This window comes from Vipera berus (genome assembly GCF_964194415.1).
Source record: "Vipera berus genome assembly, chromosome: 3".
NCBI lineage: Eukaryota > Metazoa > Chordata > Lepidosauria > Squamata > Viperidae > Vipera > Vipera berus.
Genome location: NC_138204.1, coordinates 33,390,628 through 33,415,965, shown reverse-complemented (window position 1 = coordinate 33,415,965; position 25,338 = coordinate 33,390,628). Strand labels below are relative to the sequence as shown.

Sequence of the window (25,338 nt, the reverse complement as noted above, 5' to 3'; positions counted from 1 at the left end):
GGAGCAAGTATAAACTTGCTAGCTATGAGAATCAAAGAGTCCCTATGTTACATTTGCCCACATGAGACAAAGGTACATTATCAGACATCCTGCTAGTAGCTTGGGTACGATCTTGAACTTTTAAATAGTAATATTTAAAGTCATAGCAGGGGAAACTTCATAGCAATATATCTGGAAAATTAACATATTAAGTTAATTAATTTAATTAGAAGGAAATTACATTCAAATTTAGTTTTGCTAGTGTATATATAGTTCTTCTTCATGAAAATCTGCTAGCTGTTGCAAGGGTTCAACATTACAGTGAGAGTAAAAGGGATTAATTTCATATTTGCATGAATTCATGAGGGGCGAGGAAAAGGACAATTAGTTTAGCTGCTTTTCTCAGGCAAACATGTAGTTTTGTATGAAGATGGAAGCTTCTCCCTCACCACTTACAGATACCTCTACATAGACCAGTCCATTGGGGGTGTAAGTTGTCTTTTTAAAACCTTCTGTGTCATTTTTGTAATGAATGAATTAAATATTTTTAAATTTTGTTTTTGAACATATCTAGATCTCACTGATATGTAATCCGTGCAATGACATTTTAGGTGTGTGTGCGTGCGTGTATGTTTGTGTATACCATGTCATGATCCAAACCCCATCTCTTTTGTAAAGATGTTATTCAGGGGTGGGGCTTGGATTGTGGTATTGGGGGTACTAAAGGTGCTTCCCCCCCCCCAGAAGGCAACTGGACTTCCTTGTTTTTCCACTCCCCACCATCTAGTCAGAGCTGAAGAAGCTTCTTGGATGAGAAGCGAAATGTCTTCAAAGAAAAACAAGAAAGTTCAGTTGCCTTCTGGGGAAAAAAAAGCATTTTTGGGATAACCATACCTGGATGACTGAGAATCTCCATAGACATTGGGGGTACTATTTTGCCTATTTTGACCCCCTTCAAATGCCACTGAACCTGTACTGGACAAAAACATTTTTTCTAGAATGGGCTATTTTATGAATAGTTAAAACCATAACAAATAAATGTTTACAGATTTCTTCAGCAGAGCATGCTTCATTCATATAAAAAGCCAGCACTGCTGTATTTTTCCAGCATTAAATAATAATAAAAAAAAACAAATGCCCAGGAAAAGATTGGTATGTTCACTACTTTGCTGGAAGCTCATCTCCCTCTGGTGCTGAAGTTAACATGTCCCCCTTGTATTTTAAAGGCAGCTATTCTCTGTACATCAAAACAACTCCAGTATTGATTATGCAAAAAAGGGCATCACGTTATCGGGACTGGAGAAAGGATGAGAAATGGCACAAAAGATAAAATCGACCTGAACATACTTTATTTCAGATTACTAATACTTTCATAATCATTAATAAGTAGCTATTAAAAAAAATCAACCAGATTAATGAGATGGTCTTTAAGCAGATTTATAGCCTTTATTTGTTAAGTTGTAAGACAATGTGGGTAATTTATGTTCCTAAATGTTTTGCTGTCTGAATAACATGGAGAAATGACGTATATATCTAGAAGATATTTAAAAAGGAAAAGAATGTTGTGAATGGTTCTTAAGCAATGTCTGGAGCACTATACCTTCCAATCAAGATATAAAAGTTTGTGTGATGCTCTCCATATATATTTAGAATAGAACTGAATAGAGCTGGAAGGGACCTTGAAGGCCTTCTAGTCCAGCCCCCTGCTCAAGCAGGAGAACCTATACCATCTCAGACATGTGACTGTCTAGCCTCTTTTTAAAAATCTCCAGTGATGGAGTGCTTACGATTTCTGGGGGGAAGCTATTCTACTAGTTAATTATCCTGTCAGAAAGTTTCTCCTTAATTCCAGGTTGCTTCTCTCTTTGATCAGTTTCCAACCATTGTTTCTCGTCCTTCCCTCTGGTGCTTGGTGAATAACGTGACCTCTTCTTCTCTGTGGCAGCCCCTCAGATACTGGAACACTGCTATCATGTCTCCCCTATTTCTTTTTTTCTTTAACTAGCCAAACCCAAGTCCTGCAGCCATTCTTTGTATGTTTTAGTCTCCAGGCCTTTGATCATCTTAGTAGCATATTTATTCTGTTAACCCATGGTTACCCCCACTGTGCAACTCAGGTGACTAAATTTGGCTTATAGCAACATCTTTTCTATGGTCCATTAAAATGGCAACATTCCAATTATCCACTAGATTCACTCAAGCACAGTAAAAATTGAGCATGGAGAAAATAGCTTTTCCTTTTCTTTAAATTTGATTCTTGCTATGGGAGGTGGGACATCCTAGTCATTCTGCTCTTTTCCTTACCTTCATGAATCAGTGATGCATCCAAAGGGTCTCATCTCAGTTCATCTTTTTTCAGAGAGGCACAGGTGCTAAGGTCTTAGTGATGGTTTTTAAGTCCTTACATGGCATGGGTCCGGAATACCTCGGGGACCACCTGCTGACGGCGTCGACTCCCATCCGCCCTGTGCGTTCCCACAGAGAGGGCCTCCTCAGGGTGCCTCCAGTCAGAGAATGTCAGCTGGTGGCCCCCAGGGGGAGGGCCTTCTCTGTGGGCGCCCCGGCTCTGTGGAATCAATTGCCGGTTGAGCTCCGGATGGCACCGGATCTCCGCTCCTTCCGGCGCGGGTTAAAGACCCATTTGTTTGAACAGGCTGGCCTGGCCTGATGGGGAGTTACTTAGGGTTTTAATATTTGTATATATTTTTATTGTTTTTACTTTGGGCAATAATTTAATTCTTTTTTAACTTTTGTACTTTTGTAGTTTTATGATATGCCCTGTTCACCGCCCTGAGTCCCTCGGGAGAAGGGCGGTATAAAAATTTAATAAAACCTAAACCTAAACCTAAGGAAGTAGTTACTGATTGGCATTAGAAATCAAGCTGTTTCAATTTCCAGCTGTAAATACAGGTAGTCCTCGACTTATGACCACAGTTGAGCCTGGAATTGAGCTGCAGCATTCTTGCAATTGGTGGTAAGGGTGGGCAAATTGCCAAGTGCCCAAATTTTGCTCATGTGACCACAGTAGCCATAGTAGCAAAATGATAGCATCTAGTTTCAAAGCCAACACTAGCTAATAATGTTTAGTGGACCGATATTTAAGTTTGTGGCAAAATGGCATATTAAAAGTGTGATTTTAAAACCAATTTGCAGCTGTATTCTGAGACTATTGTGTTACTGCCAGGCCATCTGACGCAAGGCAATGATAGAGTAGACAGATCCATTGATTGCTTTAGTGTACTTTGCCAACAGCTGCTGTATATAAATCACATGATTTCCTGAGAAATGCTGAATGCCAGCTTTGATTTACACTTTGAGAATATAACATTTTTGAGATATCCAGCTACAAATGTTAGATAGCAGAAGAGAGCTGGAGAACATATACAAGCAATTATTTCTTTCCAAGATAATTATTCCAATTTTTTCCTAGAAAAATACACCTCATATTACATAGATAACACAATTTTGCTCTTCCTGAATTTGTAACTTAAATGTTGATATGTTACTCCAGTTTGTTCTCTTGCCCCATTGTCTATCTTGGTCTCTGAAGGTTAAATGTAATCATGTATTACAATTTTAACTGATCTCTTGGATAACATTCTACTTAGAAAAAAAATGTATGGCAAAGCAACTGTGAAACTACACTGTGATTTCTTCATGCACCCAAAGTTTTGTTTTGTACCACTAGTGGGGAACACAAATAATAACTAGCTCTCTTGCATTTACTTTGGGAATTATTCATATAGCACATGGAGGGCATCAATTCCATTACACTGTATTCCACCATGACATTATGAGTGTTGAAGTAGAACATATCTGAAGCATACCAGCTTGGGGAACTGTTTCAATGTGTCTCTTTGCAAAATGGTCTGTTGTGAGGCAAAAAAAATGTAGGAGCTCATCTGAAAGCATTTTGTTACTATATATATATTGGGTCATTGAACTAATTATTTGTATAATCACTTCTGGAATCAATAGACTGCCTTTCCCCATCCCACTGATGCTTAGTTTGAGGCATTTGGTTTGGGGAAGACTTGAAGGAGATTTGCATAACAGAAATAACGAGAATCATTAGAAAAATAATAGGGAACATATATGGAAAGCATATGTTTTTCTCCTTCAGGAGAAACAGAAAAAACCCACACCATCTGGGGCCATTTTCCCCTGCAGAAATAGTTGAACATTATTGCATTCTACATGCACTCGCTGTTCCCTCCCTGGTCTTCTGTGCTACACTGCTCACAAGTAGGGCACTGTCTTGCCTCCGTTTCCAGCTGCTGATTGTTTTGATTTCTGTGGAGAAAATGCAAACTTTGTCTTCTTTCAAAGACAGGGAACAGCGTCCTTTCATCCTGGGATTGAAGAAAAAGAGAGAGAGAGAGAGAGAGAGAGAGAGAAGAAAAAGAGAGAGAGAGAGAGAGAGAGAGAGAGAGAGAGAGAGAGAGAGAGAGAGAGAGAGAGAGAGGATCGTGGCTTTGGTGTTTGCTTGAGCTACGTCTCTCATAATACAGATGTGCCTGACCACAAGCATCCTCAAAAGTCACGATTTTTTTTAATCCCAGAGGCAAAGATGTCCCGACCTCTGCCAGACAGAAGCTCCTCATTAAGGGGACTTTCCGGGCTTCAGAGGAAAGATCACGGGGCTACGTGGTGGTGGGTCCAATCTTTGCTTCCAGGAGAAAAACGGCTTTGGGGCGCTGTATCCTTACGGTATTTATCTACGCATCCATCTCGACCCAAGATCGAAATGTGACCTCTCGGCCTTCCGGATAAGGAGGTCGCTGTTGCCTCGAGGATCCGAGCGGCCCCTCGGGCGCCTCACTCCGCCTTTTGTTCCCAGACCATGCGCGTCACCGTCTTCGCAGCTGGGCGGGGATACCGACGAGGAGGAGGAGGAGGAGGAGGAGGGGGCCAACAGAGGAACTGTTGCTGCTTGTGGGGCGGCGGAGACGAGCATCATCGCGGCGTGGCGGCGACGGATTAACGGGCAGCCTAACCTGATTTCGTCCTCCGAGCCGAGCGAGCCTCTCCTGTTGGCGAGCCCGTTGGAACAGCTTGAGCCATCAGGGGACCCAGCGCGGAAACGGGGGAGGCGGCTTTCCGGCCGGATCATGAGCGATTCCAGCTCCAGACGGCTCCGGAGGGGCCAGTGAGGAGCCGTCCGGGGATGGCAGCGACGTGCCAGGAGGAATCCAGCCAGCGTCTCGCCTCTGCCCCAGCGCCGCTGCCTCCCGCGCAGCCCGAGAGGAAGAAGCTGCATCGGGCGCCGTCCCCGGCCAGACCTAAGGATGTGCCCGGGTGGTCGCTGGCCAAGAGCCGGCGCGGCGGCCATCCCGGCTCGCCCGTTTTCTTCCCCGGCAAGTCAGGAGCGGGCGGTGGACACTCGCGCCGGGTTGGGAGCGCCAAGGATGGCCGCGGCGAGAAGAAGGGCAAGGCCACGCCGCCGATCGGGTCGCGGGGCCCCGGGAAGGGCTCGGGAGGCCGAGCCGGGGCGAGAGCGAAGGGGCGGAGCCGTCTCCCCGGAGCTGGTGAGGGGGCAGCTGCCTCCGGCGGGGCCGGAAAGATGCCGTCGGCGCGCTCCCAGCCGCCGCCTGCCTCGAGCCTGACTGACAGCAGCTCGGAGGTGTCGGACTGCAGCGCCTCGGAGGAAGCGAAGGTCCTCTCGCTGCTGGAGCTGGGCGGGCTGAGCGGCGGCGGCGGCAGCGACACCGAGTCCCCACCCAGCAGCAGCGCCCCTGCCCAGCCGGCCAGCGCCTCCGCCGATGGCGTATCCCCGCTGCCCGAGGACCTGTCGACGGGGGCCTCGCTGGCCAGTAGCCGCCTCCCTCTCAGCACCTCGCTGGCTTTCTCCGACCTCACCGAGGAGCTGCTGGACGCCGGAGTCGCAAGGGAGTTGGAGGAGCTGCGCTCCGAGAACGACTATCTCAAGGTGAGCGGGATCCGGTTTGAGGGCAGCCTGGACCGAGAGAGCAGGCACGAGGCTGTTTTTGCACGGGGGTGGGTGGAAAATAAAAAAAACCCCAAAAAACCTCTATTTTGCACAGCGCAGATAATGCAACGAATTGTCTCTCCGGCCCCCGAGGCCTCTTCATCGCCCAGGCCTCCCAGAGCCGCCAGCAGCAGCAGCCGCTCGGACCAAGGAAGTCTTTGTAAAAGAGGCACGCCCCTTTCCTCAAAAGATGCCCCCTGGGTAGAAACTAATACATACGGTAATACATACTGTATGTGGAACAATAGTCTCTAACTTGTAGAATGTCTTTCCCCAACGTGGTGCTCTCCAGAGGTGCTGAGGTTGCTGCAACGGCTGTGCAAGTCTGAAGCCTTGGAAAAGGCAAGCCCAGCAGGTCTAGGACAACTCACCTTTGAACAATTTCACACGGGATAACTGGAACTAAGTGAATCAAGAAATACAAGAGTTACAGTAAGAAACGGTGGAACAGAATCATTAAAGAAAGGACGGTAAAGGAGGGAGAAAATGAAATGTGAATGAAAAAAAAAATAGTCAAAGAAACAGTGGCAGATAATAGTACAGTTATCCCACATTTGGTTATCCTGCTTTTGAGTTGTCGCATGGCAAGTTGGCCAGGGTGAGTCATCTGTTGTCGAATTGTCCCATTCTGAGGCCATGTGGTGCACTCTAGACTAGAGACCACCACACTGGTGAAAGCTGCCCTAGAGGGAAGCCCTAGAAACATTTTACCTGTTTTGCTGCTTATAGAGATCATGACCCCTTAGTGTTTACTGCTAGAAGCCTTGTGTGCAGCTTCCCTACCCCTCCCCTTCCAATCCTGGAGCAAAAATGGGCCATTGTTGGAATGGTCCTTTCTATTTTGAAGCAGGTATCCATCAAAATCGATGGACCAGGAACGCCATGTACTTTGGCAAGATTTGTTGCCATGCTTCAGCCCTTTCATTGATGAGGAGTCTAGCTTTACTTGAACAGACACTCCTAATAAAAGAAATGTTTACCTTAGTAGAATGTTGATTATGCAGGACATATATTTTACAACCCTAAATATATCCACCAGCATCCTAAAGTTCCTGATTTACATTCTTTTGCCTCAGGAGCATACGGACTCCATATTTAAAAGATATGCATGCTTTCAAAAGATTTTTTTTCTCCTAATTCTTTTGTTTGACTGAAACAGATGTTCTACAGTACAATCTCTATCAATCTTTGGATGTGTCAACAACTACAATGTCCAGAATTTGAAACTTTTTGCAACTTATTTCCAAAAAAACATTGAGAAGGCATTGGCGGTTATGTTACTTATTAGAAATAATTTATTATATTGATAAGTTGCCTTATAACCACAGTTCTCCAGGTAATTTGTAGATTTATTCTGATATAGATGTCTGTTCTTTCTTAGAGACAAAAAGAAAAATGTCCCTAGTCATATTCAGGGCTTTTTTTCTCATAGAACGTTCAGAACGGAGTTCCGGCACCTTTTTTGGATGGAACCTTGTAGGGTAGGCAAGGTGGGTTGTATGACATGTGTGAGTTCCGGCACCTTTTTCTTTTACAAAAAAAGCACTGGTCATATTTAATGGAAGGTATCATACCTCTAACATTGCAGACATTCCATGCAATGAACAGATACCTCTTACTGACATAAGAGTTTCCCCTCTATAGCATCTTAAAGTTGCATTATAGGTTCCTTATTCCATCAGTCAGATATAACATATCCTTAAGGAAGGCAGCCTTTCTTATGGAACAGGAATTACCATCTCACATTTCATTTCAGTGTTTCAAGAATTGGAGACTATTAAGCAAAGATCTCTTAGAATATATTAGAGCTTGTTAGAGGTTATTTTATCTCCATGGGAAGCTGCTTCCCTATGGCAATCCCATATTAAAATTCTAACATCATGTCATCAGATTCTGGTTGCGCAGAGGGTTTTCTACAGGATGATTAGGTGCTGTCAGGGTAGTATGACATTAAGGTAGAGCAGAAGGGTAATTTTTATAACAAGCAGCTTTAGTTGTACTGAAGGGCAAGAGGTTGTACAGAATTGTAGTTTGGTATGTGTGTTTTGATCCAATTTGATTCCTGGTAACTATGTTTGTTTGTTTGTTTGTTTATCTTTCTATCTTATCTCCTGCCTTATTTTCTATAAATAACTCAAAGCAGTGAACATACTTAATAGTTTCTTCTCCTATTTTCCCTGCAGCAACAAAGGGTCTGCAAGGTGGGTTGGGCTGAGAGAAACTGAGAAACAGTTTCATGCCTAAGCAAAGGACTAGAACTCACAATCTCATGTTTTCTAGACCAAACTAGTCCATGCAGTTTTCTAAGCAACATTTTCAGAAGTTGTGTGCCTTGCCTTATTGCTAAGGCTGCTAGAAAGTGACTGGCCAAGGTTATCCAATTTGTTTCTGTGCTTAAGTTACAACTAAAACTCAGGTTTCTCCAATCCTAGTCCAGTGCCTTAAACATTGGACCAGACTGGCTTTCTAATACATAAGCTTAAAATACCTTAAATGGAAAAATATATGATCTTGGCAGACATATCCCTGAAATGTGCCAAGGTAATGACAGTGCTAGGAGTGAGAGGCCATTTTCAGGGGAGAAATGATAGAGATGCATAGTCATCTCATGTCCATTGATTCTCTCCCTCCCATTGAGGACTTTTCTTTGCTATCTCTAAAATTTGTTTCCTTCATTTAATGGGGGAAAATAGTGCTCCTGATTGGGTACTCTCACAGAGTATAAGAGCAATAAGAAGTATACTTAATAATTGCGTCCAGGATTTCAGAACTGATTTCCAAAGGCTGTTTGGAATGGACAGGAACGTGGATGTAAAACCTCTCTGCAGCTTTTTAAAGCAGCTGCATCTTTTCCTGGGATCGCATAGCTACAATTTCTGTACTATTTCTGAAGGCAACACAGGATGGTGCATTGCCTTACCATATATTGCACATAGCATGTTATGTTTCATATTCACAGTAGAGAAAGACATCTATATTCCAGCAAAAGTTGTTCACTGTGTGTTCCATTCTACTGACTGAGTTAAATTAATTGTATGGAAAGCTTCTTTGCTGATGTGCCCCTAGAGTGGTTTACACACTTTGCTGGAGTACTATTTGAATAATGTAAGAATATTGCTTGTTAGGAAACCCTGCAGTTTGTGAAAGAGAGGGAATGGGGGAGTAATTGGGTTGTTGCCAGATTCAGTTGCTTCTCTGAGCTATTATTACTGAGCAGTGATGATTTTATTTTTCAGGATGGGGTTGGCATGGTAACAGTAGTATATATTTCCTGAATGGCTGCATGTGACTCCCAGCTTAGAGCGTCTATTAGATCCCTAGAAAAGGTAGGGATTCTTACTGCCTCTGTATATACAGATTTCTGAAATACAGATTTCTGATAGAAAGAGTTCTATAAATATAGAAGTATATAATTAAAATAATTACATGTGTATACATATAGCAATTATTTTTTTGCTTTTTGCACTATGTACTCAGTGCATTTTTGTTTAAAAAAACTGAACATTTGTTGGATACTGAAAAAAGAATCTTGATCTAAGCCATTTGCTCAAAGATACCTTGTTCATTTGAGGGGGGATATGCTTACCACTGTTCATTACCCTCTTCTCTGGAACAGTGTTCCCCTGATGTCACACAGGTGCTGATCCTGTTAGGCAATTAAGTGCTTGAGGAAGTCATTTTAGTCTCTCCTGATAAGGAAGGGTTCATGAATGTTCCTTAGTGCTGGATTTTTTTTATTCCAAAGTTATTTTATTACATTATTATATCACGTTATTGATTTTTAGTGCTATTACTATTTTGGAGGTAAGATTCTCAGAAGTAGATCTGATCAGAGTGTGATATAAGATTAGTACAATAAAAATAAATACAATATTTTGCATCTCATTTATTATAGTAGTTCTTACAATTCTAGAATAAAAATACAAATTAATTGGTGTATACCTGAAAACTCCTACTCATGATCCACATTAATATTGTACTTAAGTCAAACATGCAAGCTGAGGAAGACAGCAGAACTTAGTTTCCAATGTCATCTAATACAGGTGCTCCTCCAGGTATCCATGAATATCATTTATTTCTGCAGGGAGGATGAGGTGTGTGTTAGATGCAGCCTTCATCAAACAAGGTTGTGATGCCAGATGTCCTGGAGGCCTTCATGGCTGCACACACAAAGACTCCATTCTGCTAATGTGAATATGTGTGCATCATCTAATAGTATCATGGATGCTTTCTGTCTGCCTCTCCACCCTCTCTCACTTCCTCCCAATTCCCCTTCTAATAATCTTGTGGATATCTAAAAGAAGCTGCAGACAACTGAAATTGGCTAAGGAACATAGGAACAGTTGCTAAAGAAAAATGAAAAGTAACTCCTTGGGAGATTGACATAGAGGACTGAGAAGTCTAGTTTGACTGGCAAGAGAATTTTTAACAGTTATTTAACAGAGTTGGAAGGGACCTTGAATGTCTTCTGGTACAGGGGTCCCTAACCCCAGTCCATGGACCAGTACTGGGCCGCGGGATGCAGGCAGCACACAAAACCACGCACCCTCTGGTCCGCGGAAAAACCTCTCTCCATGGAACTGGTCCCTGGTGCCCAAAAGGTTGGCGACCTCTGTTCTAGTCCAACCCCATGCTCAGATAGATAGTTGTTCACTCTCTTTTTAAAAACTTCCAGTGTTGGAGCATTCACAACTTCTGGAGGCAAGTTTTCCCCCTGATTGATTGTTCTGTCAGGAAATTTTTCCTTTGTTTTCGGTTGCTTCTCTCCTTGATTAGTTTCCATCCACTGCTTCTTGTCCTGCTTTTAGGAAGCAATGGATGGAAACTAATCAAGGAGAGAAGCCTATTGGTATATTTGCCTATTGATATTTCTTGTCTGAGGCATTCCCATATTGAATCTTTGCTGTATCCTCCTTGGGTGTCCCCTTTCTAACTTGCTATATTCCTGAATATCCACAATCTGTACTCTAGTTTTGCAGTGTGCAAACATTTCCAGATATTATGTTCAGATAAATGTTGGTCCCTGCTTTGTCTGCAGGTAATCTGTACTGTGAGACACAGACTGACTGTTAAAATTAAACTTATCTGCTCTCTAGAAAATACTGTTTGATAGTTTAAATATTATAGAACTGGCTTAGCATCTAACACCATTTAATATCTGCTTTGTCTTGCTGCAAGCATTTCTGTGGCAAGGAAAAATAGGGGTATCTTAACTAGAGAACTACAGTGCTACAGGAAGTGACTGTGACGGGTATCAAGAGGCACTAGACTAGACTATAGCACAAATCTCTTTTGACTTACCCCTTGTAGTAATAGTTTTTATATCATGGATACCCACCATTTATTTTGAGACCTGCAGCTCAGGATTTTGAATGGCCAGCATTCAACATGAGATTGCAAAGATGTGGTACAAAGGCATTGCATATATTGGATCAGCACAGTTTGTCCTGGTTTTACAGGATGGTGAAGTTTTTAATTCAAAGCTGAAGACTGGTTTTGGGAATCCAAATAAAGCCAAATAAAGTAGTGAATTAAATCTCCCCTTCCCTTCTAAATAAAGGAAAATTGGCAAGAAGTCAAGATTTCATTTAGGCTGGCCTTTCTCAATATTCTGATAGAAAACGGCTGCAGAGATTCAAAGTTGTCATGGCAGTGTAACAACATTTCATGCTAATTAGAAATATACAAGGGCACTTATGTTACATTTTTTTGGTCATGATCCAGCCAGAGTTAAGAGCAATTAAAAATTTAAACTGTGTGTTTAACAGCACAGTCATTTACAAGTTTATGTAGAAGTAAATTCCAAGGAATTTGAAAGAGCTATTTTCTAGTGGTTACGTTTGTAATATATATATATATGTGTGTGTGCATATATATCTGTATATTGTACACATCACTTCACACATAAGTAAAAGTTAGTCCCAATGAGTTCAAGGTAATTTATTCCTGTGTAAGTAATAACAGTTTTTGTGGATTTGAGAGAGTTTAAAATGCAAATCTTGATTAATTCCATATTAAGCATTTTTTAATTCTCTTCCTAAACCTTGGTGATTCACCTTTGAATGAGAATAACTTTTTATCTGAGATTTGCCAGTTCTGCATTTGTAGTATTTGTTTACTGTAGTAGAAGCTGATTTAGCCTCCTACTGATGGAATCTTCCTATTTATCATAATGTTTTGCTCCATGGAGATTTTGGTGCTGTCATTAACAAACAGAATACGAAACACAAACTTTGCCCCAGGTGCTTTACTACATCAGAAAAGCATTATTTGTCACAGCTTAGTTTATCTGGGTATTAAAGAATGTTATTAAAATAAACTATACAAATGTACTAGAATATAAAAAATGAGAAAGAAAAAAATCACTTCAGCTACTTTCACAATATAATTTACACAAAATATTAGAATGTTATTCCTCTCTATAGTAGTCTAGTTCAAGAAATCAGAACGGAGACTATTCAGGTTACTTTCAGCAAAGAGCAGGAAAGGAAGGACTTCAAGTATACTTGACCTAACAGTGTTGGTACTGAAAGCTGACTCCATTGTAGATTCTGTTTTGAATTTTGTCAAAAAAGAATTGACTTAACTATCCAGAATATTATACTCATCAGAATACAGATGTTACATTGGGATGCAGCATAGGAAGTGTATTCCTTCTCTAACTTTGAAAATCTTTGTTCACTGATGTTGCTATCTTCATTTGGTAGAACAGGTTTTCCAAATCATTTGATTCATTTTTTAAATTCATGGTCTTTTCTTCGTGTTGGAAATCTGCTCAAGGATCCCCAAAAGTCATTTTTCAGGTTATTATACTATGCATTTATGTGATGTGTAGGAAATTTTCTTGATGCTTTGATAATAAATTGATGAATTCTATATTTTACTAATCAACTTTGCACAAAGTAGATGAAAGTACACAAACCACAGTACTGATTTAAATGTGTAGTTAAAATTGGAATGGTACATGAATTGGGGGGGAAAAAGCGTAATCCTCTGGTAAAATTGTGTGTTTTCCTCGAATCCAATTCATGGGAATAGTTCCTGACATTAGAAACTAAATTCCAGCTTGCCCACAAGAAGAGGGATAAGTAACCTAGCCAATCCCCCAAGAAACCTGTGTCCTTTACCAGGATTATTTTCTGTCCTTTGTTTTGTGCTTTGGAAACATGGTTTGAATATCTGCCATAATGAAGACAATATGCTGCATCTTTCCTTTTAGCCTGAAACCATAGTGAACAGAAAGGCACCACATAGAAATTTAAAGAGTAAGTAAGCAAAAGAAACAATTTTCTTGGCTATATGTATAAAAAAGAGGGGGTTCCTGAGATTTGTTCATTTGCCATCTTCAAGGTGGAAAGGCTGCTAGAAGTGTATTTTGTTGCATTTAAAGGTCATCTCCCCAATAATGGTTTTGATAAATCACCTTGTCATAGCTGACTTATTATTTGAAGTGATGAAATATTTTTAAAGGCCAAGTAGTTTATATTTTTTTTCATGTAATTTTTAAAAATAATATCCAGTTTAGCTTATCTCCTTGATGATAGCATTCTTTGTTTGCATAAATATATTTCATATTTATATATTGCCAGTTTGTGTAATGATTAAGGTGCTGGTCTAGAAATAATGAGGCTTTGAATTCTAGGCTTCTCTTAGGCATGAAACCTGCCTGGGTGACTTTGGGGCAGTCTCTCTCTCACAGGGTTGTTATTGTGGGGAAAATAGGAAGTAGGAGTATTCTTCATCTTGAGTTTTATGTATATATAAAGATGGGATTTTATGTTGTATGTAAACTCCCAGAGTTATTGAATAGGAAGGAAGGAAGGAAGGAAGGAAGGAAGGAAGGAAGGAAGGAAGGAAGGAAGGAAGGAAGGAAGGAAGGAAGGAAAGATAAAAATCTGGTAATAGTAACATCACCTTTTCCCATAAATAATACTTCCCCTCCGATTTTAATCTCATCACAATCATGTGAGGTAAGTAGTTAATAGCATAAATGATTATTGGCTGAATATACAATGGGAAAATGGCTTAGCATGATTTGCAAACCAGCCCAACGTCTAGTTTAATCATTTCATGAATTTCATTGCTAGGTGAGGATTTGAATCTAGCTCTCCGGAGTGCCAATCCAACACAATTAACCAGATAATAATTTTTAGTGGAAGGAATACTGCTGGGTCACCCCTTGCTTCACCTCTCTTAACAAAATAATATGTTTCTGAATGTACTAGGAGGTTCACTGAATCTTGAATGTCATGCAATAAAACCTCTTGGTTTATCCTGTGGAACCACTTTTAAGCCATCATTCAAATATTTATAAGTTAAACTTTTATGGGAGATAAAGTGTTCATCCAAATAGCTTTTTTTTAAAGGGTTACAAAATGTTATCTCTTTGCCTTTTGTGAGATTAGGATATAAACCTAGTGGCTCCAATGACAATTGTTTTTCCTGGGCTAATAGATGGAAATAGGAAGTTTCTAATTGGGATTGCAATGAGAGAAAACAATAAAAAATGTTTTCTTTCTGATTTTTTTTCTGCCCAGTTTGCAGAATATGGGCAAAGAGGTATAAGCTATTCCATTAGGCTTGATTTGCAGCTTTTATGTACTTGAGGTTGCTGTGGGTTAAATAATTATATTTCCTCTGGGAAAATGCACCAATGTTAAGATACCCCTGTGGATTTGTTTGGTTTTATATTATTGATCCTAGGAGTACAGCATGCTTTGTGCAATTTCTGATTGAGCTTTGCATTTGAAATTCCTTTCCTCATCTTACTTTACTGGGGGGGGGGGAAACAGAGGGGGGAGCAAGTACATGTACTGCACTTTGCTTTCCCTTTTTGGCCTCTCTTCAGAGACCTACTAAACAAAGCTGACAGGAGAATAGTAGTATTGGGAGTTGTTATGCCTTTAAGAGAACAGCAGCGGCTGGCTGCCTTGTCATCACAGGGCGTGGGGAACAAGAACTCTGAGTCTCTGCTCAGCAGAATGGAAAATGTGAGATGTGATACGGCAGCAGCTGCAGAGGGATGGGAAGACAAAGAATGGGCACTCGAATTCTATTTGAAAAAAGGGGCGGAGATAGCTGTAAGCCAATCATTTTTTCAGAAAAGCAGATATACGCATAGATGGGATTCGGTTTGGCATTAGCCCAGGAGTAGACTGCTCATGTTTATAGTCAGGCTGTTCCTTCTTACTGTCATCCACCCTCCCCTTCTGCATGAACAATGACTATCCTGGCCCTTTTACCTAGTCCTCCTCTTCCCAGAAAAACAAAACAAAACTAGAGCTTGGGTATAAGTCTCCTTTGTTTTTCTCTTTTCCACAAGTATGGAACGGATAATACAGCAAAAGAAATGTGTTATCTGTAAATGCTGTGTTTTTTACACGTAGCTCCATAAAGTCTATGACACTTGATATATGGCATGTATCCTCAGTTTTAAATTTACATTTGTAGCTTTCTCTCCCTCTTTATTTAACAATATCATAATGGCAATTGAAAAGCTTGCATTATATATAAACTAAGAGTTGCAAGTTAAGAGATAATAATGCATCTCTGTGCAGAAAAGTGATGATTAATGATACAGCATAATAGTAAACAATGTGACATTTGATTTATGCAGAAAATAATATGTGATTTATATATGTTACCTTGTAATGTGCAATGATCATGATAATGTAGCTGGTAATTTCTTTCAATTTTGAATCAACATATTTGCTTTTGCATGGCTTCAAAACTCCTAATTTTTGATTGTTAATTAATAGAGGAAGTTATAAATTGCTGGATGCTATTTTTTTCATTTCCCCTCTCCAGTTCATCATTACTTATGAGTTGTTGGTGGGTGAATGTGCAAAAGGAAGATGCAAGAAATGTGTTGTGCACATAAAATGCAATGTGTTTCAGTGCATTTTAGAAAATCGATAATGGATTTCTTGAATTGTAATGTTAAATGAAGATGTTGCACTAGTGGTGCGCATTAATTGTAGTTGATATCAAACAATACAAGGATTTTCCAAAGACATCGTTTAGAAATGCTTTTCTAATTCTAGAAGGTTTAGTCTCAAGATGGAGCTGCTTTTGAATGTGGAAATACTGCGTAGATGCTGTAATCATACATTGTTCTCTCAGTCAGAGAGCACAAAGCCATCACTTCATTGAATATACCTATGGCATGATTTGGATGTTCCTATCTATAGTCAGAGCTGCATTCACATCATATGTTAACTCGTGTTTATTTTTTAATTGCTATCTATAGTCAGAGCTGCATTCACATCATATGTTAACTCGTGTTTATTTTTTAATTGTAAACCACTTTTAGCGTTTTTTAATTAAGGAGTGATATACAAATACTTTAAATAAATGTTGGGGTTTCCACAGCATGTTACATCATAGTGGGCTGTGTATATGTAAGGTTAATTGTGGTTCAGGATGTTGTAGAAACATAGCCTGTATCTTAATGTAGTATAGGTAATCCTTGATTTGTGACCATAATGGAGTCTAAAATTTCTATCATGATGGTCATAAGTCAAGGCACCCACAATGGTTTTTGTGACAAGTGTTAAGTGAACACTGTGGTTATTAAGTGAGTCAATGCATCCCTGTAGGGTGTTTGTTTTTTTTGCCAGAAAACAGATGAAAAGGTCAATTTCCAGCAAAAAAAATCATAAATAACATCACACAACTGCAGAACATTGCAACTGGCTTTAAAGGCAGCTAGTTGCCAAGCACCTGAACTGGGGTCATGTGACCATGGGGGACAGTGCTGCTATTGGAACTCTGGCATTGGGTCATAAGTACCTTTTGAGGGGGGGTGTCTATGTAAATTTTGTAAGCAACCAGTCCTTAGGCAAGGACTACCAGTAAGCCAGGTTATTACTGAAGATTATGTTTGTCTTCTGAGTACATGGTAGTTTTACTTTTTCATAGTTTCTTGCAATGTCCAAGATGGGAAACTATGGTTATTGGTATGCCAATTGGAGCTACACCTTGGAGCTAAATCAACTTTATGAGGCTGGCTTGTTTGGGTCAACTTGATAGCCACAGTTTTCAGTTGTAATTAATCCGTAGCAGGCTAAAAAGTGAGGAAGGAATACAAAAATACTTTTGTACCAGGCTTAGTGAAAATAGTAATAAAGTTTGTGGGATTATGGATATCATAAGCTCTCTCTTTCTCTCTCCCCCCCCCACACACAAACATTTTCATGCTTTTCATTTTCTTCTTATCTAACCTTGGAGAGAATGGGAGATACTTTTATTGCATTTGAGAAATGCACAAGTTTTATTTTTTCCCTAAATTTCTTTTAGTGTTCTCATTCTTCAATCCTTAGTTCTATGCTCAAATTTTAGATAATTTCTTATTTAGGGTTGATTAAGTGCCCTTAAATTGCTACTCTAATTATTTTATTTCTAGTTTACACAAATGCATACACGTGAATAGTATAGTAGAATAATATTGTGAATGGACAATAATGATTGTGTTATTTTTAAGTAACAAGGACCGTTAACCTTCTTACAAATTATAGTTAAGGACAGAGTGTAGCAGCATCAGTGGGAGAGATCCATATGTTTACAGATTGAACTGTGCTCATTATAAAAGTAACATGCAAAGAAAGCTCTTGGTTATGAATACTAGTTGGTGATGGTACTTAAGTGATTTTTTATACAAGAATACTGTAGTGTAGATATTACAAATGTATTTTCTATTTGCAAAATGTTGGAGGGCTAACATGAACTCTAGTCTCATAATTAGCTGATCTAAAAGCTTAAGCATGGTCTACAGGTGATTGGTAACACATTTTCTAAAGTCTGATGTTTTATTGTTCTATGCTATATCACTTCCTTCTGGAGAGCAATTTTACGCAAACAGACACGCTATCCCATGATTAGTTAAAAAACGTTTTGGTTCTTTGCTTACCTTGCATATTTTTATATTATGTATTATGTTTTCTCAAACTATCTTGATATTTATGTGAACATATTAAATAAACCTCTGTCTTTTACTGGATAGCCAAGACAAGCTGCATTCTAGAGAATTCACATTATTGGCCTTTCTTGATGTCCACTTAAAATAGTTATAGAGCAAAATGCTAAGGCTGAATGAAAAATCTTTGTCAGGGTCCAGTCCAAGCTGGGAATAAACAAAATGGAGACTGCTTTAGAAAAAAGGTTGTAGTTTATTGAAGAGCTGAGCCAGACAGAAAGGTGGCTCTGGGGAAGCTGACCACATGTAACTGGGAGTGGTGGGTTTTTATACTTTCTTGGGCTTTTGAGGTTGTTTCCTGTTCCTGTGGCATGAACTTTGACCTGAGCTTTTGAGTGTGTCCTTTTTGGTATTGGTGGGTTAATTCTATTATGTCCCAAAGGTCATATCCTGCTTCTCTGGGGCTGTGGCTGATGGCTTACTTGCTATGTTGGATTTCTTGGGTGAGGGGTTGCTGGTTCTAATTCTGTCACTTAGCTATTGCTAGCTGTCAGTTTTGATTCAGGGGATTTCAAAATATTTTGTCTTGAATGGGCTTCTGCCTGGTAGTATTTACTCATAAATGGGGCCCGAAAAATTCATAAGGGGATTTAAGTCATCAATAAATATGGTTATTTATTCTTACTTATTATTATTGTCCTTTCCCTAATCAGACAAATCAATTGTTGTTTATTGTAAACTACACAGAAATGTTGGCTCTTGGGCTGTTTAAAAAGATGAATAAATAAAGTTGTCTATTTGGGAAGTAGGAATAGTCAACTTGACCTAGAGTTTCTGAGAGCTCTGCACTCATCAAGATATCCCTGCTGTGGTTTCTTTATAATTCTTTTCTTATTTTATCCTGGTAAATTATAGCAATGTTTCTTCTGGTAGCCTGTGGTTTGGAGTTAATTGAAAGCTGCTGCTGATGTTCTCTTTAATCTGTAAGGAAATGTTCCCTTGTCATTTCTTGAAGTCTTTTTCTCTTTTACAGTGAGAGATCATAAATATGCAACTTGAGCTATTACTGACAAGGTCAGATTCATATAATATTACATTTTACCTGTTTTTCAGTTTGAAGCCTTATAACAGCATTTTTCTTCTTTTCTCTAGTTTTGTTGAAGTATATTTCCAATGACAGAAATGTAACACAGGCAGTTTGGCATCAGGAAAGTATTTTCAGATTAAACAGAATAGTATGTATGTATGTATTTAATTAATTAATTAATGCACTAGAGAAAGGATAGTCTTCTGCATTAGTACTTGTGAAGACTGTAACATGAAATCCATGTAGCATGTATAGACATCTATGAGAGACACATTTATTTACTGATACAGTACAAGTTGAATCAAGTGGCTCTGAATTTTGTTTGGATATTATTTGGAGTTCATTGAATCCGTGCATTATTGATTAGCTACACAATGACTAAGGAAACCACTGGGCCTGCCGTATTATATTCAGATACCTATGATTAATTCCTCTCTATGGAAGTCATTGACTTTATGCATTTCAAGGTTTAAAGAGGAATCAATTTTGGAGATGAATGCATAACCAGTGATAATAGTCATTTGTTGACAGTCATATCTTTGTGGAGAGCCAGTTTGGGGTAGTGGTTAAGGCATCAGGATGGAAACTAAGACACCATGAGTTCTAGTCCCACTTTAGGCGCAAAGCCAGTTGGGTGCCTTGGGCCAGTCACTTTCTCTCAGTCCTAGGAACGAGGCAATGGCAAATCACTTCTCAAATCCACTTTGCCAAGAAAACTACATGAGAACTGGACATGATTGAATGGAAGAAAAAACATATCCAATATTAAAATATTTTGCTTCATTCTGTATTACTAAATCAAATGTTAACTGTTCTTCTTTAATTGCGATCTTTAGTTCCTTCTGGATCCTCTAGTCTAGTGTCTAATCTTCAAAGTTTCATTTTATCATGTTACTTTTTTTGAAGAGAATTAAAAACAAAATCATTTTCCGATAGGAAAGATTCTTAAGATTAATTCCAAAATCTTATTTTGAATCAATCGGGTTGCTTAGTCCATTTGTAACTTTCCAAAATTAAAATTCTATTCACCCTTTGGCTGCTTAATCAAAAATATTTTTAAAGTCCTTAAAGTTATTTAAAATTTCTTTCCTGTTGATTTAGTAGTATACTGAATGTTGGGGTGGTAATGATTAGCCATTGATAGGTTCCACTTTTGGAAGCAGGTAGATTCCATGAATGATTATACTGTTGTTTCGTTTTAACTGCTCAACAGAGTTTTGAGTAGATGTACTTATTCTAATCTTATAATGATTTGCACAATTTGTCCTAATCATATCACACTGCTCTGTGCACTAATGATTCATGTGTGGAGATGGTTACAAGCATCAAATTCCTGGGTGTGCAGTTAACAAGTAGGCTGGCTCGGTCACTCAACAGCGAGACACTGGTGAAGCGGGCACAGCAGCGCCTGCATTTTATGCGTCATATGAGAAAAGCACATTTTCCTTCCCCTATCCATACCACTTTCTACAGAGGGACGATCAAGAGCATCCTATCATACAGCATCACAGTCTGGTTTGGAAGCATCCCTGCTTTAGACAGGAAGGCGGCGCAGAGAGTGGTGAGGATGGCTGAAAAGATTATTGCCAGTTCCCTCCCTTCCATCCAGGACATAGCATATAAGTGTTGCTTGAGCAGGATCTGCAAGATTGGGACACTACACATCCTCTTCATGACCTGTTTTCCTTGTTACCTTCTGGGACGAGGCTTCATGGTATCCAAAGCAGAACATCCAGATCCAGTCACAGTTTTGTTCCATACAGTTTAACCTTGCGAACTCTAAAGCTTCTTCCTTCCTTTATGTATTCAAGATGGACAGTGATTAATATTTATATGTTACATATGTAAGGGTGTAGGTCGTTACATATGTTGTATATAGTATGTTTAAATGTGTGTTATGTATGTGTACACTTTGAGAGCAAGCAACTAAATTTCATTTTTAATGTGTGCCATTGTGCCCACAGTAAAAAAAATGATAATAAATGCCTATCTATCTATCTATCTATCTATCTATCTATCTATCTATCTATCTATCTATCTATCTATCTATCTATCGCTTACACTAACATATCTAATGCAAATGCAAATTTATTATGTCCTTTTATTTATCCCAAAATTTGAACCATTCATGTATAATAAGTACAGAAATCCATATATAATTCAAGCTGATCCCATAGTCAGTTTTGAATTTGGCCTCCTATTGACCTCTTGGCAACATGCCAGAACAAAGCAGCCTTGCCTAGAAAGGCCACAGAAATTTCTGGGTGGGCCTGTTATAAACAGCTGTTTGAAATTACAAGAACCAAATTCTGCCTTGTTAGTTGCAGAATGTATTACATAACCTATAGGCATATTCTCATAAATGAGTTTTGGCAAAGCTAATCTGCATATTTATTAAAGAAAAAAATTGCATTTTTTAAAAGTGGCTATCTAGAAGCTGCTAATAACTACTCAGCAATAGGTGGATACAGCAAATTCCTTCACCTTATGTGAATAAAAACTATTGTATGTTAAGCATAAGATAGGTGAAATTGAATTAACCTGACGGGATAAAAAAATGTGATTCTGAAATATAACTTAACACAAACTTTGAATTGTGAAGTAGTGATAGAAGAGAATATTGCCATTTAAATCTTTTATTAATTTATCAAAATATAAAATACAAAAATACAAAGAAAAATGAAGCTAATGGGAAAACAGGAGGAAAAGAGGAAGAGAAAAAAGTGTAGGGTAAAGCGGAAAAGAAGAAGAAAGCATTGACTTCCGACTGCTTTTGGCATAGTAGAATAAGGTAACAACATAAACCTCACTTTTTTTTACTTTTATATACTAATATATCCTAGCTTTTATGTAATAATATAACTTGGTTTTTCTAACAACAAACCTATCTAGTCACAAAACCCAAAATCAAAGTTTCAGTCTTTTCTACCTCAAGCACAAAGTCCAAAAGCGGTTTCCAAGTAGAACCAAAATTAATTGTCTTCTTTTCTTTAATCAAAGCAGTCAATTTAGCCATCTCTGCTAACTCCATCAGCTTTTGCAACCGTTTGTCCATTTTGGGAATCAAAATACTCTTCCATTTTTGTGCATACAGTAGAGTATTCTTGCTGCTGCCAGCATACATAACTTCAAAATTCCATTTTTTTCAAGTTCTTTATCCATTAAGCCTAAAAGAAAAGTCTCTAGTATTATCCTTATATTCACTCTGAGAATATTCTGTTTTTTAAGATGTGAATCCTATTCCAGTATTTCTTTTGTCCACTATAAATGGTAAAATGTTTCTTCTTTAATTTACATTTCTAACATTAATTTGAGGTACCTCTATAATGTTCTTGACAATTTGGTGATAGATACCAATGGTACATCATTTTATAAAAAGTTTCTTTTAAATTATAATTTAATGTAAATTTTAAACCTTTGTTGAAGCCATTTCCCATTGTTCAAGCATTATATTATATCCAAAGTTCTTTGCCCATTGAACCATACAACGTTTTGCATACTCATTCTCCCAATTCAATTTCAATAGCAGTTTATAAACTTTAGCAATAATATGTTCATCATTACCACACAACAGGATTTCCATTCATTTTTTACAAAATCAAATCCATAGCTTTTGTTATCTAATTTAAATCTTTCAATTGTAAATATGTAAACCAATGGCAAATACATCCTTCTGATTCCAACTCCTCTTTAGATAGAGTCACCAAAATTGAAACATATTTTTTGACCATAAGTCCACCAGTCTGGGTTCGCCACCATTTCTTTTCTTAAAAAAGCTTCCTGGGGCAACACCTAAAGGATCATTTTCGTAGCTCAGGGTTGATTGTTTTCTTGCAGATGTTTCATTACCAAACTAGGAAACATCATCAGTGCTAGAAGGAAGTGAGGTTTGCTGTCATTTTATATATACACCAACAATCAAGAAGTAAGCAATACCCCAATCGAGGAACTACCAGACAAACAAGGTAACAGGAAATAACAGCCTAATCAAGGAACCACCAAGACCATCCTACCAACACAGAGCAAGCCACTAGTGTATAAAATGGCAGGCAAACATAATGATGATGGCTGCTGCTCACGTTAATGTGTTAAATGTTGGATCCTGCAGGTACCACAAAGATTCCAAAAAAGTGATGCCAAGATAAACAAGATATTGCACAGTGGAATTTGGACATTTTCTGGTAGTAAGGTCTTTATTTAATTATTTACTTAATAACACTTAGGTACAATTTTTTAGTATTAATTTCTACTTAAATTAATAAAGTGCTTAATAAAGGGTCATCCTTTTAGCCCTGTTGCCCTGGTTCTGGAGGGACCATTTGCCAGTGATTAGGGATATATTCTTCTGTGGCCAACTTGTTTCTGAGGCAGGCTGAAGCCAGATCCAGCCGGAAACTAATGTTTTCCAGTATAAAATGATGCAAGAGGAGAGATTTGGGCTCCTGCCTCTTAATTTCCTGAAAGCAGCAGCAGCAGAAACTGCTGCTCCTGCCCTGATAAGAAAGCAGCAACTTGCCAGCCTCATTTTCGAATTATGGCCCAGGACTGCAGCAGGAGGAAAATGGGAGGAGAACACATGATTGGGGATGTGAGGAAAAGTGTTCTGTAATTCTGACAGATTGCTGCTACTTTTTTCTTCATGTATTAAAGCTACAGACTATTAGAAACAAAATATTTTTCTCAATCTTAAATGGAAATAGCTCCAAAATATTGTTGCTTTCATAAGTGAGTGTGCAAAATCTACCTTTGCTCCATTCTTGGACATTGATTACATTTTCATATAGCACTAACCCAGATTTTAAACTCTAGATTGTTGAATAAACCAATATAGCTTGGTTTCCACATAATACTACAGAATATTATTTTATTTTAGATTCACTCATCACATCAAACAAAAAACAAACTATATTATGGCTGAATGCATGAACACTGAGATTTTTTTTCTTGAATTGTGCAGGGAATATTTCTGCAAGAGAAACCAGAGCTATTCCTTTAAGAGATAGCGATCTAAGATTTTATGGTTTGAAAGGACACCTAAAAGCCAATGTCTTTTTTAAATGTAATTCTGTAATAGGAAGGAACAAAACAATGCTTTCCCATTTTGAAGCACTTTAGTGATGCACAGTATTAATATGTGTGATGCATATTTTGCTTTCAAATAAGAAATGAGATTGATTAAAGAAAAGGCCCATTGTATTAAAGACCACAGTATATATTACATGAACAGCTGGAGTTGCTACAAAATCATAACAGCTGTTCAAAAAGGAGAATCTGACATTTGCTCACTGTCATAGATGTTTGTTCCTAACCATAATGATGAATGATAAGCAATCCCAAAACATCACAATATAAGTTCTGCCCTTTTGTTATTACACCCTCACATCATATGGAAGAATAGAAGAAGCATATTCTGTTTGTTTTGTGATGTTGTAACACATGTTTAACTTCAGCAGACCTCTGTATCAAATCAAAATTTCTGGTCATTATCTTTGATAATTTAAATTTGGAGATTTTGCATGCTTCCACTTGCATTAAACATTGTAAATCTGAACACTTAGTGCCATAGAGTTACAGTTGTTTCAAAAATTGTGCTAATGACTCATAAGGAAATTGAACAATTGTTCCCATGTCACTTTACTTCATTTTTAAAAGCCAGAAATCAATGTTTGATAAGCATAAACCAGTGCTGTGCTTCATGCTTTTGCACAAATTTATCCCATAAATTATGTAAACTGCTTCTGTTTGAGAAACTGTCTTTTGTTGTTTACATAAGATTGCAAGTTAGCACAAAATGATATGAAACAAGCAATACTTTCTGTAATTGCATTTTGACGGGATCTCCCAGAGAACTCATCATATTCTTTGAGATAATGCCTCATGTCATGATTGAATGTGACAGGCTGACTGGGAGGCTGGTTTGGAAAGCCCTTGATCCTTTGTTCACTTGCTCAATACACAGGCTATATCTGATGGATATTGCTCTGATTGGCTTCCTTCTGCAGATCATAAGCAGATAAACCATTAATCCAAAGAAATGGGAGGGTATAATATGACTGCTCCCACCTTTCAAGGGCAAACGTACAAAAAAATTAGCACATCTGTCAGAAGGAACAAGGAATGTAGCGAATCAATAGAGGAAATAGCTAGAAAAGTTCTGTCTTCTAGTTTTGCTGCCAGGAATAATAGACACTGGGATACCAGCAATAATGCTTGTATTACTAGCAACAGGCATCTGGACTGGAGAAAGCACAAACAAGAAGACTTTCATATTCTCCTGTGCATTGTGGAATCACCTGTCTTGTGAATATATGGTTTTCTGACACCAGTACAATGAAGACATTTTGGAATCTAATTTCAGTTTACAGTAAC

At 38.6% G+C, this 25,338-nt stretch overlaps 2 protein-coding genes across 3 annotated transcripts in view; both read left to right on the top strand.

Annotated features, from left to right (window-relative positions):
- Positions 1–5,062: 5,062 nt before the first annotated feature.
- LOC308666545 (microtubule cross-linking factor 2-like) lies at positions 5,063–6,223 on the top strand (the record flags this gene model as incomplete). The annotated part of the gene is made up of 1 exon (XM_081325437.1): positions 5,063–6,223. Exon 1 carries the CDS (start codon positions 5,147–5,149, stop codon positions 6,221–6,223), a length of 1,077 nt encoding a protein of 358 aa, XP_081181563.1. The 5' UTR covers positions 5,063–5,146.
- Positions 6,224–21,459: 15,236 nt separating this feature from the next.
- MTCL2 (microtubule crosslinking factor 2) overlaps positions 21,460–25,338 on the top strand; it is a 57,376-nt gene continuing 53,497 nt past the window's right edge. Inside the window, exons 1-2 of one of the 2 annotated variants that reach the window (XM_081322867.1) lie at positions 21,460–21,760; positions 23,078–23,158. The gene's annotated coding sequence lies outside the window, so the exon portion shown is untranslated. The remainder of the gene's footprint in view (positions 21,761–23,077; positions 23,159–25,338) is intronic. The other variant, XM_081322866.1, reaches the window with a different exon arrangement.